This window comes from Mytilus galloprovincialis, chromosome 13 (assembly GCF_965363235.1).
Source record: "Mytilus galloprovincialis chromosome 13, xbMytGall1.hap1.1, whole genome shotgun sequence".
NCBI lineage: Eukaryota > Metazoa > Mollusca > Bivalvia > Mytilida > Mytilidae > Mytilus > Mytilus galloprovincialis.
This window is the reverse complement of record NC_134850.1, coordinates 58,101,476-58,122,348: the sequence shown is the minus strand read 5'-3', so window position 1 is coordinate 58,122,348 and position 20,873 is coordinate 58,101,476. Positions and strand designations below refer to the sequence as shown.

The following is a 20,873-nucleotide window of genomic DNA, read 5'->3' as shown; positions in this document are numbered from 1 at the left end:
ATCTGGCCTTATTGTCGCATCTAGAAACACACATGCAAGACAAAACCACTAAGTTACAAAAGAATGCAAGTTTGATTGGATTGAATATCAACATCAAAAAATCAGAAGTCATGCCTCTTAACACCTCAGAGCCTCCTTTGATAGATTTAAATAGGACACCCCTAGTTTGCACTTCATCTTTCACCTACTTGGGCAGCATCGTAACATCTGAAGGAGGAGCAGACAAAGACATCAGAGCCAGAATAGGAAAAGCAAGAACTGCATTTTTAAAACTAAGACACATCTGGAAGACAAGCAACATCAGTAAGAACACCAAAATTAGATTATATAACAGTTGTGTACTAGCAGTGCTACTATATGGGGCGGAATGCTGGAGAATGACAGAAAAAGACATCAACAAGCTCTCCAGTTTTCACAATGGTTGCCTTAGAAAGATATTAAGGATATTCTGGCCGCGTAAGATCACAAACAAAGACCTCCATGAAACAACAGGATCCAACAACATGGAGACTTTATTGAAGCAGAAAAGATGGAGATGGATTGGCCATGTTCTTAGAAGACCAGCAGAGGACTTGACCAGAGTAGCCCTAAGATGGACACCTGAGGGGAAAAGGAAGAAAGGACGCCCCAAAACAACTTGGAGAAGAACAGTTGAAGCTGAAATGAAAGAACATGGAATCAGCTGGGGTGTAATAGAACAGAAAGCACAGAACAGAGATGAGTGGAAAGAACTAGTCCTTGCCCTATGTGCCCCCGGGCATAATAAGGACTAGGTAGGTAGGTAAATACATAATAAGAATTTTTATCTAATATAAAATTATTCTTCGAATAATGAATGGACTGTTCATACAGGGGAGCATTTGTAACAAATTGAAGCTGTGTAAAGCCCTCTTCACTACCTTTTGGACCAAACATAACGTCACAGTATCCAAATTGCACCAATTTAGCAAATAGGGGAAATCTTACAAGTTTTCTTGTCGGAGACTTAAAACCATTTGTAATTCTATTATTTGACATTATGCACATCTTTCAACATTCCAGTATCAGGGGCGGATCCAGAACCTTGATGTCTGGGGGGCACCATGAAACAAAAATTTTAGATTTTTTAGAGATGTATATACGGTATATGCGAGTGTGAGTGTTTTGTTTTTTGGTTGTTGTTGTTTTTTTTAGAAAGAGGGGGGGGGGGGGGGGGTTCAGATCATCGTTTCTATATCTCCATATTTCTAAATCTTTTATTGTTTTTACTATTTCACTTTATACTTTCTTTTCCTGCCAATTGATCTTTATTATATTTGTCCTCAACATGCATCAAATATTTGCCACTGGACGTTAAACAAACATACAATCAATCAATATTTTCTTCATCACCTCTATATTTTTTGGCCTTGCTTCCAGAAGTACTTTTTTGTACATCATTCTAATATCTGTAAAACACCTTCATATCCTTACAAATGGTGACTTTTTTAGCCTCATACATGTACATGGCAATTGAAACAAGAAAAATAAACAAATATAACTGTATGCTCGGGCATTTAAAGAAATGATTAAGTCCCAGATTCAGTTACAAAATAGATCTTAGGAAAATAATTCAGCATTTTATTAATGATTTTTTTTAGAAGAAAATGTCAATTCATCATGTTTTTCCTAGACCGGTGGAGAAAGGGAAAGGGGGGACAAATTGTCGATTTTCCTTGAAAATAAGAGGGAAGGAAATAGGACATTCCATTTAAAAAACAAACTTGTATGGTATTAAAAAATAATTGATTTGATATGTTGCTGAATAAATTCACAAAAAGACAGTTCTGAAGAGAGATAAACATAAATTCTAAAAAAAAATGGTATTGTGAGTACTGTATTTTGGAATGAAGAGAAACTAAGTACCTAAATATAGATGTATAGTATACCAATATCATCGACATTAAACATATAATTTGTACCTATTCTTTAAAAACAGCAGTTTCACCTGGTAATCGATCTTAATCTGTATTGTATTATAAACCAATAAAAATTCGTACTATTCCAATCAACATGTAAATGTACGTATTTTCCATAATTTAAGCTTGCAAAGAGACATTAAAAACACACAAAGGTGTCATTATTTACACACCAATCGATAAGTTGTCATAAATCACGCATGTGGACGCTGGCATTAATTAACGGCCACTTTAAGAAGTTAAATCAAGCTGTGATTCATTTCCACTCTAGATAAGAAGATTGAGTAGCAATAAAATTATGTTAGAAATTTTTTTTTTGTGAGCTGAACCGGGGGGTATGTGCCCCCTATGCCCCCCGGTAAATCCGCTACTGAGTATAACAAAACTTTACAATATATTTCGACAGATGAAGTATCCGCTGGAAAAAAAAGTAAAAACCGTTAGATGTATTCAGTGTGGAATTCAAATCTACGTATTTAATATTTACGTCGACAAGCGAAGTCCTCAGACAGTCAGATTTTAAAAATGAGCAATTTTTATGATAATATTTCTTATGCTACAGGCATCTATTTTTCTTCTTTTGTTTAACTTGTGTCAAATTGTTCTGAATATCATGTGAAATAAACAAAACATCAGTTATTCGATGTTTACGGATGTGAAGTTCAGCATCGATAACATTTGGATAGTGTTCTTTACAGAATCGTGGATCTTGTGGAGTTCTGTTCAAACTTAGTGTTATTTGATACAATATGGATTCAAAAATAATTTGGTGGAACAACATAGCTACTTGGAGACTTGTTTTTTTAACTCCTCCTTTTTTCTTAAAACCCGTGATATAGAAGCAGTCTCTATATAATATATATCAGTGACTGCTGTGGATAGAAAAACTTTGAATTGGTAGTAAATATAAGTTATTTGTGGTATAAATGTGTTCTCATAATACAGAAAAGCTAAAACATAATTGAAATTAATAGAAAACGAAAAAAATAACAGATTTTGGAAAAAAGGGGGAGGGCAAAAAAAGTTGTCCTGTCCCAAGTACTTCTGCAGTAAATAAGGATATATCTACAAAATAAAACACAGAATAGAATCGTTTATCTGGGTCACAATTACACGTAGGTGAAAAGTCTGTCAAAATAGGTGTAAGTTGTGTACCCTCACTAATTCAACTCATCTTAAGGTTCATCAAAACAAATGGACACATATGGCCATATTTTCACCTCAAAAACTACTCTGTATAAAAACTTTCCAAGTCAGGAGCCTGCAATTCAGTGGTTGTCGTTTGTTTATGTGTTCCATATTTGTTTTTCGTTCATTTTTTTTTTTTTTTTTTTTACATAAATAAGGCCGTTAGTTTTCTCATTTGAATTGTTTTACATTGTCTTATCGGGGCCTTTTATAGCTGACTATGCGGTATGGGCTTTGCTCATTGTTGAAGGCTGTATGGTGACCTATAGTTGTTAATATCTGTGTCATTTTGGTCTTTTGTGGATAGTTGTCTCATTGGCAATCATGCCACATCTTCTTTTTTATAATACCTGTGCTGTTTGGAAAGTTTTAAGGCCTAGCATCCACTATATATATATAAGAGTTCAATGCATTTTATGTTTAAGAAAGATAAAATCTTTCATGGTTTTTGATGGGCATTTTTCTTTTTTTTTTTTTAGTTTCTGCAGAAGGTGAAAAAATAAACAAACACCTAAATTACTTTGATACTGTCCATTCACTGACTTAGATAAACTCTTTAACTCACCTGTAGTTGTGAAGATACCTCTTGTTCATGTCAATTAAGGACAGTCAAAACAATACAAACCGGTTTTTTACTTGAGGGAGCATCTCAAAGTTGTACAACAACTTAGTTAATTTTCTCACCTTGTGCATGAAGGAAAACAAATGCCCATCAAAATCCAAAAGAGATTTTATCTTTCTGAAACACAAAATGCATTTAACTTTTATATATCTAGTGGATGCTAGGCATTAAAACTTTTCAAACTTCACAGGTAAGTCTGTACTAAGAGTAGTTGTTGGCATGTAAATACAGCCGTATTTGTCCGTTTGTTATGATGAACCTTAATAACTGATCTTAGAAAAATATACTGCCTATAAAGTATTGTTTTTTGTGTGTTTGTTGATGTAACAACATGAGCAACTTACCTTTTTTCCTTTATGAGTACTCACAATGCACAGATAGTATCCAGTAATGGCATATGATATTTATATATACATGTATATACCCACAGAAATACCTTGTATCTATTTATAGCCAAAATGACTTGGAAGGAATTACCTGTAATTTTCTCGCTGGCCTAATGTACATGATTTATATTAGTACAAATACTATAGTACATTACTATAACTGACGAAATTACTTTTTATCATGTGATTTAAAAAAATTATATTTGATCGTTGTGTTGCTGATCATACATATGATAATCAGATTTTTGTAGAACTTTGCTAAACAGAAAACGTTGCCATGATTAAATTAAATGGGATTGTGATTGCATATGTGTTATCCTGAACTCTATTTCAGTCTGGACCACGGTAGGCATAGTGTCCGGCTAGGATCGTGGTTTTTCGAGTGATTTGGTCCATTTTTTTCGAGTGTAGTTCGGGCTTTTTCGAGTGATAAAACATGCGATAAGTTCAATTAACGGATATTTCGTAATTATAACAGTTTTTAACATTACTAACCATCTTATATTGAATACTATATATGTTTTGATCAACAAAGAAGCTCAATTTTCTTGTATTTGATTTAAAAAATCAATGTTTGTTATTGTCCGGGTTTTTTCGAGAGCAAGTGTGAAATCGTCCGGGTTTTTAGACAAATGGTCCGAGTTTTTTACAGAAAATTTGAAGGTATTCTAGCCTTAAAAAATTACTTTTTTCTAGTTTATAACTGTATACATCTATGCTGTAATTAAGTGAAGGACAATATCATATATTCCCAATAAGTCATCAAAAACATATCAAAATGAATCTTTTTTCAATTAAATGCAAATATAATATTCTTTTTGTAGAGCGTTATACTACTTTCCAGTGTTTATTTAGAAATAACTTGATCCTTAAAAAAACGGTGTCTAGAACATTATGCAGGGAACTCATATTCATTTTAACTTCATTTCATTCTACTTCTGATTTTATAGTTAATAATAGTTCTTGTGGTGAACTCCGGAGTTTAATTAAAGAAACTTATTAATAGACATAAAACACACACACACACACTTAATCCATCCCATTTTTATTGCCATTGAACACAAATTTTTTTAAATTTCAGATAAAATCAACAATTAAATGAATAGTTCATTAGCCTAAATATGATCCTTTGAGCGTTTTTCAATAAAAGTGTGAATTTCAGACCTACAACAAAATAAAAAATCACCTTGTCTAAAATTTTATTTCAAGAGTTTTTTTTTTGAATACCTCTATTATAGACCTGTGCAATCTTAAATACTCTTTAAAATGATATTATTTTCATAGTTTATGTACTGTTGCGTAGGGGACATTTGTCCACTACGAAACTGCTTCTAAACGCACATCTAATTGCATTTTAATGTCACCTATAGACATTCCAGTTTGTTTTACTTTATATACTAGAAAGATCTCATTTTTTCTGAATTGGAGAACCATTTTTTATCGATAAAGATTAGACAGTACTTCACATACATGTATGAAGGTTCAACTCATGTTACCTATTGGACATTTTGATGACTTTCGTAGTTGACAAAACCGTTTCGTAGTGAACAAAAAATTTCGTAGTTGACATCAACCCTATTCTATGTTAATTAAAACATACTGAAAATTACATGAAACTAACCCTTGTTATTTGTTTTGCACGAATATAATTGAAGAAAGAGTGAAAAACGACTTCATGGTAGTGGTAGTGTCAACTATGAAACGTATTTTTCCCATACTTGTTTCGTAGGTGACCGTTTCGAAGTGGACATAATTATGCACATGTTTTATTTTTCCCCAAAAATTCCTATATTGCAATAGTAACAAGAATGATTCTATTCATCAAAGCACGTAGTAAGCTGTACACTGATATTTTTTTCATAATTTTAAAACCAGATACTGAAGGAGATTTGACCCGTTTCGTAGTGGACATTAACAAAAATACGTAATCACTCTGGTCCATTTGATGTGCTCAAGTCTTTTTTGCCAATTATTTAACTGCCGTTATAAAAGCATCACTTCTTGTGTAAGACCCTAATGTTTATCTCTTACAACATGTACAAACATTGATGGTATAAAACTGTTTACTGGCAAAATTTTATAACTTCGTTTCGTAGTGGACATTTTGTCAGGGACACACCTTCAAAAATTCTTTGTAAAAAGCTTTTTATTAAAATATATTGGCTCTAAGAATACTTTTAAATAGTTAAAGAACTTATATTAAGTAAAAAACATTTATTTCGACCTCTTTTACAATATTTTAGAGTATGAATGTTAAACAGTTGGTCTAGGGACATGCCATTTTTTTTAACCATTCAGGGATCAATTTCTTATAAGCCCTCTAAAAATATATAGTATATTTATGTTAAATCTAGTTCAATGTACTACTGACTGCACAACAAAAAATATTGGTTAAGATCAAACACATTTTTGTTTAAAGTGGCTAGGACAAGAAATCACGTTTTTATTGAGAAACGCCCCTTTAGCAATGATAGACAAATACAAAATGTGTATATTATATGCTATCACCAGCTAGATTGTGCAATGCTTCGACCGACACCAGGAAAGAACATTGTAATGTCTTGATTAATATTCTTATTTTCCAATTTTTAGACACTTTTATTGAAAGGAATTTATCATGATGTTTAGTTGCTGTATGACCAATGATTATATTTGCATAATCAGACTCCTCCTGATAGTTGTAGCATTTAGTCATTTTCGGTTTCCATTTCTCCAGAGGCGGATTAGGGGGGCAGGGGGCCCGGGCCCCCCTTTTCTGAGAATAATTTGGTTGATTATATAGGGAATTACTGAAGCTTGACCGCAGCGGGCCCCCTCTTAGGCCAGTCAGTGGGCCCCACTTATGAAAAATTCTGGATCCGCCACTGTTCTTAAACAATAAAATAAATAATAAAAGATACAAGACAAATAGATAATGAAATATCTAAGATGTATACTCTTTAAAGAACAAACATACATCTTATACAATATATGTATGTACGTTTCAATTCGAATTGTCTATGCTTATATTCCGGACCATATGAGTATTAGGACCATACGCGTATGGTCACGACCATATGCGTATACTCATATGGTCAAACTGTACGCGTTTGGTCGGACAATATGATAGATATAGTAAGATGTGGTATATATGAGTGCCAATGAGACAACTCTCCATCCAAATAACAATTTACAAAAGTAAACCATTATAGGTCAAGGTACGGCCTGCAACACGGGGCCTTGGCTCACACCGAACAACAAGCTAGAAAGGGCCCCCAAAACAACTAGTTCAAAACCATTCAAACGAGAAAACTAACGGTTAAGGGTGGGGTGGGCTAGACAACAAAAAGAATTATAAAAGAAAGATATATTTATTTTACTTGGCGAAAAAGTAATAAAGTGGCGAAAAATATATTGATTTGGCGAAAGAGGTGGCGAAAAAAAATATTGCCAAAGGGGAAACCCAATTTTGGACCATATAGGTATACATTGGAAACGATTCAATAATACAATAAACTTATCTATAACAATGACGGTTTACGTGACATGAAATGTATTAATTTTATAGTTCAAAGGCCACCCAAAATGGCACAAGTTACCAGTTGAAACCCATTGTCTTTCAATTAATTGTCTTAATATGGGTGTATCTGTTTTCTGTAAGTCTCTAGTATCAATTATTAGCTTTATCATATCGACTTTTTTGTCAGTTAGTAACAGTTGAACTCTTGTTTAACAGTTCATTAAGACATTTTTGGAAGTTCTCTTCAAAGTCGTCATTTTGCTGTTCATTAATTTTTATCCCATGAGGTCCAAATACTTATATGGTCCGGAACACTCACATTAGATTGTTAACATCACGGATATATACTGTACATGCAATTTATAAGATGTGAGAAAAAGAATATATACAAATGAACGATACTTGTTTCGTTATAAAATGCATGTATTGATACTCCATGTGCCTTGAAAGTACTTAATTTGGGTCTTTATTTTATAGATTTTAAACGTAAACACATAACATTTTTAGCTATAAGAAATATGTATAATCACTCGATAAAAAAGGGACACACTCGAAAAAACCCGGACTGCTCTCGAAAAAACTCGGACATGAAAAAATGAATTTAGACTCAAAATGTCGTTTTCAATGCAATAACAATAGTTTTTGTAAAGTGTCTGTATATCTTAGGATATATAGATGCCATGTATGCATTTCCGTCGACATTTGCATTGTTATGTGTAAGAAAATGGCTTTATTCGGTATTTTGGAATAAAAGCATTTTAAGGCTAAATTTAACTTTTTAAACGAAAAGCAATGTCAAAATGATACTATCTTTATATCTAAAATACTAATATATCATTTATAACCTTATATATCAAACTTAAGCTTCTATATCACGTCTTGTTCGAAAAGAAGTCTGTTTGTTTACATTTTTGATCATATTCACTCGAAAAAAAGTGGTCACACTCGAAAAAGCCCGATCAAATCACTCGAAAAACCTCGATCCTAGCCGGACACTATACCTACCGTGTGAACTTTGATTTTTGATAAGCTGTATTTTGATTAAGTTTGATATTGTTGACCATAAAAAGTTATACGATTTATATATGCATTCGGGTGAGTTTCCTCCACGGTAAGGCAATATATATTTTTTTAAAGAGTTTAAAGCAACTTAACATACTGATGTATATAGATATAAAAAAGATGTGATATGAGTGCCAACGAGACAACTCTCCATCCAAGTCACAATTTGTAAAAGTTAACCAATATAGGTCAAAGAACGGTCTTAAACACGAAGCCCTGGCTCATACCGAACAGCAAGCTATGAAGCCTTCATAAAAAACAAAAAAAAAACAGACAAGAGAGAGAGAGAGAGAGATGAATTGGTCAATCGGAATCGGACAATAGAGTGATGCATGTATTATCTAAGACTATTATGATTATGATATTTGTTTAACGTTCAGAGACTGTTGGAGTCTTTTCCGTCTATCCCAGATATTAGTTTGATAACCTAGTTACAAGTGTTGATGAATTCGAAGCTGTTCGAGTAATGTGGAAAAAAGATCGTAGCTCCCTATTCGCTAACACGCAGTTGCGTGTACATCGATTCGGCATGCAAAAACGAAATGGCAAAATAAAAATTTATCAATTAAATGTTACAGGAAACACCTATGTTGTCACTTTTTTAATTGATGAAATATCATTAAATAACGACATTTGGTTTCAAAATAAAAAAAAATATTGGAGATTATGATAAAATCGGAGGGCAACTTGTATCTTTTAAAAGATATGAATTTGTAATACTCAGTCTAAGACATGTAGTTTTGGAGCACATTTTACAGTGTACAGTTAATCAGTTTGGAATGAGATGTACAAATCGGCATTAGAATTATTAGATCCCTTCGATATCGTTGAAAATATGCCGCGGTGATGTGGTCGACAGACTACAGGAGTCAATCACCCTACAACCACGCCAAAACAGTATTGGGAAGTCTCATTATTTTTTGCGTTCATAGACCATATGATAAGGAACTGGAGAAACTGAGTGGAGTTGCGTCAAGTATTATCAGAAAATCTTATTTGCGCTGTATCTGCTTCATCGTGTTGTAGGAAATATCACAAAAGAACAAATCTCAAAATTGTCTTAGAATACGAAACTGACCTGGCATGTAATTGTGACGAATTCAATTCGGAGGTCGCTCGATTCCGAACACGTTTAATTTGCTGGTATATAACATCTCGCGAGTGCTACCATGCCATGACAAAGATCTATCAATGTACTTCATATGTTGAAAAAAAATGTACGACCAACAATGAACAACGACAGTTACAAGCATTACTGCATATTCCTCGGAATTTCAGTGTGAATATTGACAAAGTAATAGAGAAGTTTGTTTCTGCCTAGACCCGAAGAGCAGACTTTGGACAATTTTGAGTACCGGTAAATTCTGTATCACAAATATGTGTTGTTTATGTATTTCTCTATTCAGATGATTTATTAATAGTTTTACATTCATATTTTTTTTTATATAAACCCTATCTACATATAGCTCCTCTTTTCACCATCCTATGACCGAAAACGGAAAAAAAACATTTTTCTGAATAATAGGGTCCCAAAAGGGTAGTTGCTTCCACATCATTCATTCTAGCTACCCCCCTGGAAGGGACCCGTCACCCAAAAATGACTAGTGTAAACCACTCAAACGGGAAAAATGAACGATCTAATATATATAAAATAAATACGACGAACACTTCATGATGAAACCGTTCAACACTAAACGAATAAATTTGATCTATGACATAAAACATGTACAAGCATAATACATGTATGATGAAGGTCGTCCCAGATACACGTGTCTTTGCATGCTTATTGGTTGATAATAATGTATATTCATTATAACTCGTTTGATTATAAAAAAAATATGCTTATCATTTAGAATCTGAAAACACAAGATATTTTACTTTACTTTTTCAATTGAACATTTCACATGTTATTACTATTATCATTCAATATTATTGTATCCTCCCTGAAATTGCAAATGTTTACAAGTGTACGTGCAAGGAGTCTTGTAGTCAAACCGAAATAAACTCTACAATCACATGTGGACAATATGTTTGTGTTGTAACAAAACACTAGAAAGACCAAACGATGGCGAAAATGAAGGGTCTAATGATAGCGGTAACAACAATTAAACAGTTCTACAAGGTGAAAACAAAGACGAAAATTCTGATTTATCAAAAGAAGATGCTATTGATCTTTCTAATAATACAATCAAGAATGAACACGAAAATTTAGACATTGACACGCAAAAGGATGTAAATAATAACAAAGTTTAGACAATGACAAAACAATACATCTTCACAAAACGGTTGGGAGTTTTCAAAGACATGTCGCAAGTACAAGTTCCATCTTGAGAAATGGTATCAAATATACGTTTCCTACTCAGAAATATCCTAAGGTGAAACCATTAAGCAGTAATTCAGACAAGCTGCAGGATAGGGCAACATCATTCAGACTGTTTGTTGACAGATATAAACATCCTTCATTTAGTTCTAAACAATGGTTTAGAAAGAACCCCGTTTGGCATCAATCATTTGGTTCAATTCAAATGCCATTAAACAACGATAATAGTTATAGACTATCTCAGAGTGGTAAGAAAATATCCCATGGAGACCTGCGTCATCCGACTGTTTCCGGGGAGTACCAGGATGCAGTGTGGAATTTAATGAAAGGTGAAATACGGAAAGCTAGCGAGCCTTCATACAGACACCCATTCGAAACCGGATAAAGTGTTACGTTAGATTCTAGAAACGAAAATCTAAACTTTTACTTTAATAAGGAAAATGGAAAAGAATCAAAAAGATATATCATTGATTGATATCTTAGATCATCAGATCAGAATGTCAACTCAAATACCGTTTCCGACTACAACGATCCACAAGGACATGTTCAGCAACAAAGATCATCAAATACCACTAATTATACACAAAGAAAGTGTATGGACGGACTATTTCAGAGACCTTAAACTGAAACGAAAACGGCGGGAAAAGGAAATTGAAGAACGTCACCGACAGTCATTGTTGCAGGAATTCTTTCCCCTACAACAGACATCATCCGTCAGTATGGATAATTACATGGTTCCTTTTAACCAAATGATGTCAATGAATCTGTGTATAAAATCTAATATAATTCCGAAGTTACAAAGAAATTAAAAACATTCTCCACGTGTTTTTGGTATGAAATCGTGACATTTCGCATAATGAGACAAACACAAATTTTCAAGGAAGCGTCATGCAAGTAGTAAATACTGTTCTTCCAAATTACTTCGTTTCCGCTTACAAAAGGCCTCAGGTGCAAACCAAAAATATATGAGGTGGCCAAACTTACTAGATGGTAGAGTAACAATGATTTCGGTGTATATATGAAAGACCCAGGTCGACGTCTAGTCTCTGGTTGGTATCTCAAATCGAACGCCACATTTTCAAACCTCTAATCGACGTGTAATATGACGTCATGTATTACCAAAATAACCTCTATTCGATTTGAATCTTTATAAGCTGACACAAACAGCTGTTTATTATTACTTTTAAGATGTGTTCTTTACTTCAGTATGAAGAGATACCTTTCTGGTAGCTTTTTATATGTTGCAACATCCTATTCGTCATTTAATTATATTTTTATAAAATATTTCGTTCGACAATTCTTAACACCTGTATATATAATCATCATATGTGCTTGACGCTCATAATAAAAGCAGTCAATCAAACGAAAGTCTATGTATTGATAGTAAATTAATTACGGAATTTAAAAATTAGAAAACAATGACATTCGTGTCCTCGTTTTTGAGATATAATTAATTGAAAATATGACGTGAAATTTTTCTCACCAGATTTCTTATATATTTATCATTGGCATCTTTTTCTTTCAAATTTTATGAATATAAAAATAAAAATAAAAAGGATTTTATAAGATTTTCAAAAATGTCTTTTATAACTATATTTTACAAAATTTTGAAAACTGAAAAGTCAGAGGTAACCGGGCAAATGTTTTATTGGCACTACATGGATAGAACCAGAGGATTCAGAACAGAATATCTGCAAGATGATGACATATGTGGATAAATAATACGTTCTGGAAATTCAAAGAATTAGCATGTGGTCAAAACAGAAAGTAACTCCAACATGTCAAAACATTTACAAAATACACATGTACAATGACATTGATTAAGAAGTTAGATACAATTTCATATTAGAACGCATACATATGCATGTATCAAGGATCTATAAGTTGAGTTGCCGAGAAAAGTGTGTAAGACAAACAGACGTTCGTGTATATAGGCAAAGAGTGGACCACAGGGATGTGATTAAAGGCATAATTACTATCATTTACCATTATTTCATTAAAAAAAAGTTTTATTAAAATTTAAATAAAATAGTATGTAAACATCGAAAGACCTGGTTAAATCATTATAATATAACATTGATAACAAATAAACTAAAAAATAAAAAAACCGTCAAGATCAAAAGAATTACATATTAATAAATTAATTATATTAAGGTGGTATGGGAGTCTAAAATAAAAATGATAGAATTTGTTCATATTTGCCAAAACATAATATCTATTGATATATGTTGAAAAATATAATAAAAATGATAGGTTTCCGCGCATTTTCTCAAGCTACAGGACGTGACAAAATGACACATTTTGTATGGATTATACAGCAAAAAATACCATTTTATGATTAGAAACTAAACAAAATGATAGAATTGTTAAATATTCAAGGAAAAGATAGCGTTCAGACAATGTTTTGAGAATATCAAAAGAAAAGATAGGGTCACCGTACGTTTTTTCCAGCTAAAATACAAAAAAGGAAAATTCCATGAAGAATCCTTCAGAAAATGCACTGTTTTAGAGTTACCTCCCCTTAAAATGCCAATTCAATTTATTTTTTAAAACAACCAAAAATAATCATCATTTGCAAAAATATTAATATTTTTAAGTGATATTCTTATAAATTGATTCTTTTAAATGAAAATTCACATTAAATATCTGCATTCCTGCATCAAATTTTGCAAACTTGATAGAAAATCTTGACCTTTGGTTCTCTGTTTTTTACAATCCAAGATGGAGGAAGACACCCATACCACCTTAATTCATAACAAAGATAATTTACAAAATTTAATCAAATTCGTGGTATTGCAACGTGTGGGTTTTTCATTTAGTACAATATTTCGAATACATGCAGCGCTATTATTTACATTAAAATCATTTGTTTAATTTTCATCTGCTTTCATGTGGTTAATAATGCGAGGTTTTTTTTATTCTATCTTTTGTCAAATGAATTCCGCGTTCAATTAGTTTGAAAACTGATAAGCAATAAATACTACAACTAATGATAAAACCAATACAGCCATGTATGTTCTGTTCATTAGGAACTTAGAATTAGCCATTTTTTCATTCGGAACATTTAGTTCTTCTCCCCATTCCGGTGTCCAAGTAGGTCCGTTACTTTTTTCGTCCTTAAAATTATATAAAATGACACCACATAGTTCCTTTGCCGTTTTTGATTTAGCAGTTTCACACTGTTCTGTTGGCATGGTAACATCACTCCGGCAAAATGATGGGATTTGTGACTTCATCATATTGACACCTTGACAAGGCCAATGTGTTGTCATAGCGACCGAATTGTAAGCGTCTCTTTTCGATTCAATGTCTTTTTTGGACGCCCAAATTGCAGGACCCATGCAAGACAGTACCACAAAACGCCATCGATCAGGGTTTTTACGACCTTCAACAGGCCTTACATTAGCATGAATTAATCTTGAGTCCCATAACACCATTCCCCCTTTAGGAGCTGCTACTCTCGTCTGCTTACAACCTTTTTCTTTGAACCACTCAATATTTTCATCTTTCATGTGGTAATATTTGTTCAAACTACTTCTAAAAGCTGCCTTTTTATTTTCGTTATAAAACTCACCGATGAATTCGTGTGAACCTTTTAACACATGGAATGTCCAATCATCTTCGTCGGCTGTCTCTAAGTAGAGGCCCCCTTGGTAAGCATGGAGACCTACTCTCTGTGCATCCTGGTCACAATGCAACCAGTGTTGGCCTGCACGTGCAAAATCTTCGTCACTTGTTTCAGGTGGGCGCCCAATTGCAATGGCATCAACACTTGACAGAAGTTTTTCTGTGTGCCATAATTCGCTGAAAACTTTCTTTGTTGCCAACCGTGCTTTCCACGTGGTTTCAAAATTACCAGTATTGTATCTTTGAAGCAGTGAATGAGCGGTGAATGGCCATTCGTCCTCGTTAAATTGGGATAACCAAGTTTTATATTCATCTATCCATTTATCACATTGTTTTTCCGTAACGACATTTTCTATTACAGTGTAACCCTGGTTCTGTAATTCTTGTCGGTGGTTTTCTGTTACATACATCTAAAAATAAAAAGAGAGTTGACCAAATGACACATACATAATTCTAATATGGAAAATAAAAGAGCCAAGTTATCAAAGTTAAGGCGGTGAGTAGATTAATGCATAATTAACCAGAATCAATCGACTGGTGGCATTTTCAGTCTTTCAAGAAAGGTAAGCGTTTTGTGCTAAATTGTATTTTTAACATACGCAATATTTTTGGATAGAAGGATGGGAATGCGACTTTTGCAAATGGTATATATGCATTTGTAGAGTAACGTCCGTATGTCTATTAGACTAGTATTAGTATATAAATAATTAGTCATTTGTATGTGTGTTTAGAACTAGAAGCCCACATTGCATAGTCAGGTCCCGAAATGACAACTGTAAAACAATGCAAACGAGAAAACTAACGGCCTAATTTATGTACAAACAAGAATGTATCCATAGTACACGGATGCCTCACTCGCACTATCATTTTCTATGTTCAGTGGACCTTAAAATTGGGATAAAAACTCTCACTTCGCTTAAAATTGGAATGACAACATCATAGGGAACATGTTTACTAAGTTTCAAGTTGTTCGGACTTCAACTTCATCAAAAACTACCTTGACCAAAAACTTTAATCTGAAGCGAAACAGACGAACAGACGAACAGACGGACGAACGGACGGTACAATGGACGAACGGAATCGCCGATCAGAAAACATAATGCCCCTCTACTATCGTAGGTCAGTCATAAAAATGAACGAAAAACAAATGTGTAACACATCAACAAACGACAACCACTGAATTATAGCTTCCTGACTTGGGACAAGCACATACATACATAATGTGACGGGGGTTAAACATGTTAGCGGGATCTCAACCCTCCCCTAACCTGGAACAGTGGTGTAACAGTACAACATAAGAACGACTTCAAATAGAAATACATCTAACAAAAACACAGAGTGAACGAGGATTATGTCTACTATCATATGCCTACTGGTCTTTTATCGAGATGTCTACATCTATCGCACTCACATCACATTTTCTTATTTATATCGGTGGCCATATGTTCAGTTTTCAGGCAGTCACATATGATACGGTTAATTTCCGAAAAAAACGACTTTACCTACTATAAACATCGAAATAAACGAAGAGCAATGGCTGATTTTCTAAAATTTAAATGAGCCCTTCCTTGTCTGTGAAGGAAAATGATTGACATTTTACAAAAAGACAACGAGGGAACATTTCTCCCTAACGTATAACAAATTGTGTGTGAATACAAAGCAAAGTATATATACTTGTATAGCAAACACATATTTATGTTAAAAGAATTGTATATACATAATGAAAATTTGTATTCAATATGAAATTCTTCTTAGAATAATGCATGGACTGTTTTTGTTCGTACACGGAAATATTCGTAACAAATTGAAGCTGTGTAAAGCCCTCTTCGTTACCTTTAGGACCAAACATATCCAAATCGCACCAATTTAGCAAGTATAGCAGGGGAAATCTTACAAGTTTTATTGGAGACTTAAAACCATTTTTATTTCTATTATTTGACATAATGCACATCTTTCAACATAGTTAAATATATTTAACTATACACAAAACTTTACAGTATATGTCAACAGATCAAGTATCCGCTGAAAAATGTAAAAACCGTTAGATGTATTCAGTGTGGGAACTCAAATCAACGTTAACGTCGACAATTGAAGTCCTCAAACAGTCAGCCTTTAAAAATGAACAATTATAATAATATTTCTTATGCTACAGACATCCATTTTTCTTCTTTTGTTTAACTTGTGTCCAATTTTTCAGAATATCATGTGAAATAAACAAAACATCAGTTATTCGATTTTTACGGATGTGAAGTCAGTCAGCATCGATACAATTTGGATATTGTTCGTTAAGCTAGGTTCACACTGCCGATCAGACCAACTCGATCAATCTCGATCAAGAAAAATAAAGCGATCGGGAGACTGGTCGGTCTCAGTCGACAAGAATGTTCGGGGTGGTCTACCTTAGTCGTCATCGATCTGACTTTCTACCCGAGAGTTTTTGACATGTCAAAAACATTCGAGTAAGGATCGAGATGCCAGTCACTCGAGAAGAGATCGAGAATTCGTCGAGTAGCGGTCGGATTGATCGGGAAATGATCGTGTAGAGATCGAGTTTCGTCGGAATACAAATAGTTTACCGATCAGTACTCGATCATTTCGATCTTTGCTCGACTAATATCCGATCATTTCCCGATCAACGACAACCTGTACGATATGTGGTCAAGATTAACTCGACCATTGCCCGATCTCTTCATCATCACTGCGACTTCTATACTTTTTTCATCTCCGACTAACTCGACCAATACCCGAACTCTACGCGACCACATTCGACCACTCTTCGATCTCTGATCGGCCATACACGAGTATACATGACTGCTAAACGATTCTCTAAAAATTTGTGCAGCTCTGATTAACTCTCATAACTTTGATTCTGCAAAAATATATTGTCACTATTTATTTTTAACTGAACACAAATTCCTCCATGTACAGTACGCGTCTATACTTTTACAAGGAGGTGTAAAACACAGATACCGAAAGATCAATCAAACTCAAAGGTCAAACCGACACAGTCATAGCGAAAAACGAAAGCCGACAAGAAGCCAAACAGAAGTCTATATAACCCAACACAAAAAACTAAAAAAACCTAGCAACACGAAACCCAATAAAACCTGGGATGATCGCAGGTGTTTCGGAAGGGAAGTAGATTCTGCATTTCAGCCCCAGAGGATTTTTCAAATATGAAAGTAATTGTGCATTAAAATTCATTATTAGACAGCTGATGACTAATGTAGTCTTCAAAGTTAGATTTTCCGTATGTCCAGAACTTTTTGTAGTATAAAAATATGTGACATCTTTACCCCCTATTTTCAATATTATTAATGAAAAAAGGCAGGTTGTTGCCATGAATACACCAAAATAATCTTGAACCATTCAACTACTGGGTATCAGATCTATGGAAAATACTGATTACATACATATGAACATATATGACACAAACAGTAGGCTTAATTCGTTAGAATGCAAGGAAAGGGGGATGGTTAAATTTATGTACATATTGCTATCTTACGTCAGTATACTAATCAATTGACAAATTTCATTTTGAAGAAAAGTCCAGTAAAACTCCCATTACAAATCAGCGTCCTACTTACTTCCAGGATTTTTTTTATAACCATAGGGGTCCTCTTTGTTCAGCTCCTACAAGTCTCTCATAGTTTTGATTTTGACATTTGATTAGGGACTTTCCATTTTTGATTACCTCGGAGTTCAGTATTTTTGTGATTACTATTCATACTGCCCACACAGCCATTTCAAGCACTGCATTATCTAGATTTTTCGGCCCCCATTGCTGTCTACCCCTTATTGTTTGTTTTCTACGCTCTCTTCAAGCTCCGTCACAACTATTAACCTGCTATTAACCTGTCTATCTAAGTTCTAACCGCCTTGCCAAACAATCCAACTGCTTTATTTTCATATACATGTAGATACTAGTATTTTAAATGTATAATTTTACTCCGATCTTCTGTGAACTACCGAATCTAACCAGATAAACGGGGATCGTGTCCATTGGACACATATAATGTCCCAGATTGCATATAACGTTGTAAAGAGTCATTACTCAAGAACGGTAAAAGTGACAGTATCTGAATTCATACTTGATCTGTGTTTTATGGTATTTCGTTTCATAAAAAAAATAGGTTGAGGAAAAATAAAATTAGAGAACGGAAACTAATTGTTGGGACGTACGTATACGTACTTACGGACGGACAAGGGCAACAAAGAGTATTAGGCTAATGCCGCTACAAGGCAGCACTCACACCCGCAAAGTGGAAAGGGATTAATATAAGTTGCAAAACTTGCTTCCCAATCCACTATAGATAAATATGTTTAAACTAACTTAATACCCCCTCCGCTGCAGCGGGTGATATAAAAAAAATCATATGTTTTTAATACTGAAATTGTACATACCCGACCAATGCCCGACTATCCCTACGACCCCTATACGATCAAGTCAATCAGGTCTTGCAGAGATCAGGCTGAGATCGAGTATAGTTGATTTGGTCTAGCTAGTCGAGTAAAGATCGTGTAGAGAACGTGAATTGGTCGGAATTATCGAATATGTATTCAATTCGTGGTCGGGTTTGAGTCGTGATGGAGTCGTGAATGGTCAGATTAAGGTCGTATACAGTCAGAAAGTAGTCGGGTAGAAGTCGTAAACAGGCACAATGAGGAATTTGGTCACGCTTGGTCGTGGAAATTTGGACAATCGGGATCATCGAGTTGATCTGATCTGCAGTGTGAACCTAGCTTTACAGAATCATGGATCGTGTGGAGTTCGGTTCAAACTCAATGTTCTATGATATAATATGTATTCAAAAATAATTTAGTGGAACAACATAGCTACTTGGAGACTTGTTTTTTTAACTCCTCCTTTTTTCTCTAAATCCGTTATAAATATAGAAGCTCTCTTCAGTATAATATATCAGTGACCGCTGTGGATAGCAAACTTGGAATTGGTAGTTAATACAAGTTATTTGTAGTATAAATATGTTATCATAATACAGAAAAACTCAAAATTAATTGAAATTGATAGAATACGAAAAATATAACGGATTTTGGAAAAAAGGGGGAGGGCAAAAAAATTGTCCTGCCCCCAAGTACTTATGCAGTAAATAAGGATACATCTACAAAATAAAATACAGAATATAATCGTTTATCTGGGTCATAAATACACGTAGGTGAAAGGTCTGTCAAAATAGGTGTAATTTGGGCCCCTCACTAATTCAATCTTCGAAAAATATGCTTTATATAGAGTATTGTTTTTGAGTGTTTGACTGTTGCTATAACAACATGAGCAACTTACCTTATTTTCCTTTATAAGTATTCACAATGCACAGATAGTATCCAGTAATGGCATATGATATTTATATATACATGCATATACCCACTGAAATACCTTGTATCTATTTATAGACAAAATGACGTGGAAGGAATTACCTGTAATTTTCTCGCTGGCATATACTATAGTACATGATTTAGCACAAATACTATTTATATAATACGTTACTGTCCTGACGAACTTATTTTTCATCATGTGATTTGAAAAGATTGTTTATCATAGTGATCGTTGAAATGCTCATCTACGTTTATCAGATTTTTATAGAACTTCGCAAAACAGTTAACGTGGATAAAAATATATATGGGACTATGCATACATGATAACCTTTATTTCAGTTTGAACTTTGATTTTTTTACAAGTTGTAGTTTGATTAAGTTTGATATTGTAGACAATAAAAATGTATACGATTTATATATGCATTCGGGTGAGTTTAATTCCTCCACAGTAAGGCAATATATATATTTTAAAGCAACTTAACATACAGATGTAATACCAAATTACCTCCCTTTGATTAAGATGGCAGCGTCTATGTAAGAGAAGAAAACACATCCATAGCTGTGGTTATTGCCAGCCGATCATTCTTAAACATGTTACAGATTATGAAATAATGATTTTCTATCAAAACAGAAACATCACGCCTAAAAAAATGCAGCAGATACATTAAATTGCAGTGATTTCACTCCACGTGTAAAACTAAAATAAACAAAATGGCGGACAGCGGAAATTTTTTGAACACAGACAATATTATCAGAGAACATTCATTAGACCTGACAAGTATCTATGATGATTATCCTTATGAACATATGCCAAATAAATTTAAATTGCCAACAACTGATAAGGGGAAACAAACATTAATTGAAACCATAGACCAAAATCTATACGCGGAAGCTGCTCACA

At 33.8% G+C, this 20,873-nt stretch overlaps 1 protein-coding gene and 1 pseudogene across 8 annotated transcripts in view; both read right to left on the bottom strand.

The window, feature by feature from the left end:
- The window catches only part of LOC143057653 (uncharacterized), a 43,774-nt pseudogene that overhangs the window by 4,996 nt on the left and 17,905 nt on the right, over positions 1-20,873 (bottom strand).
- Positions 13,003-20,873, bottom strand: part of LOC143057651 (uncharacterized) — a 32,713-nt gene continuing 24,842 nt past the window's right edge. For 5 of the 8 annotated variants that reach the window (XM_076231007.1, XM_076231006.1, XM_076231011.1 and 2 more), the window contains exon 2: positions 13,003-15,051. In XM_076231007.1, coding sequence (XP_076087122.1) covers positions 13,966-15,051 — 1,086 coding nt within the window. In that variant the 3' untranslated portion in view covers positions 13,003-13,965. Of the gene's footprint in view, positions 15,052-19,045; positions 19,205-19,940; positions 20,029-20,074; positions 20,111-20,873 lie in introns of those variants that run through there. The other 3 variants (XM_076231005.1, XM_076231008.1, XM_076231012.1) reach the window with 3 other exon arrangements.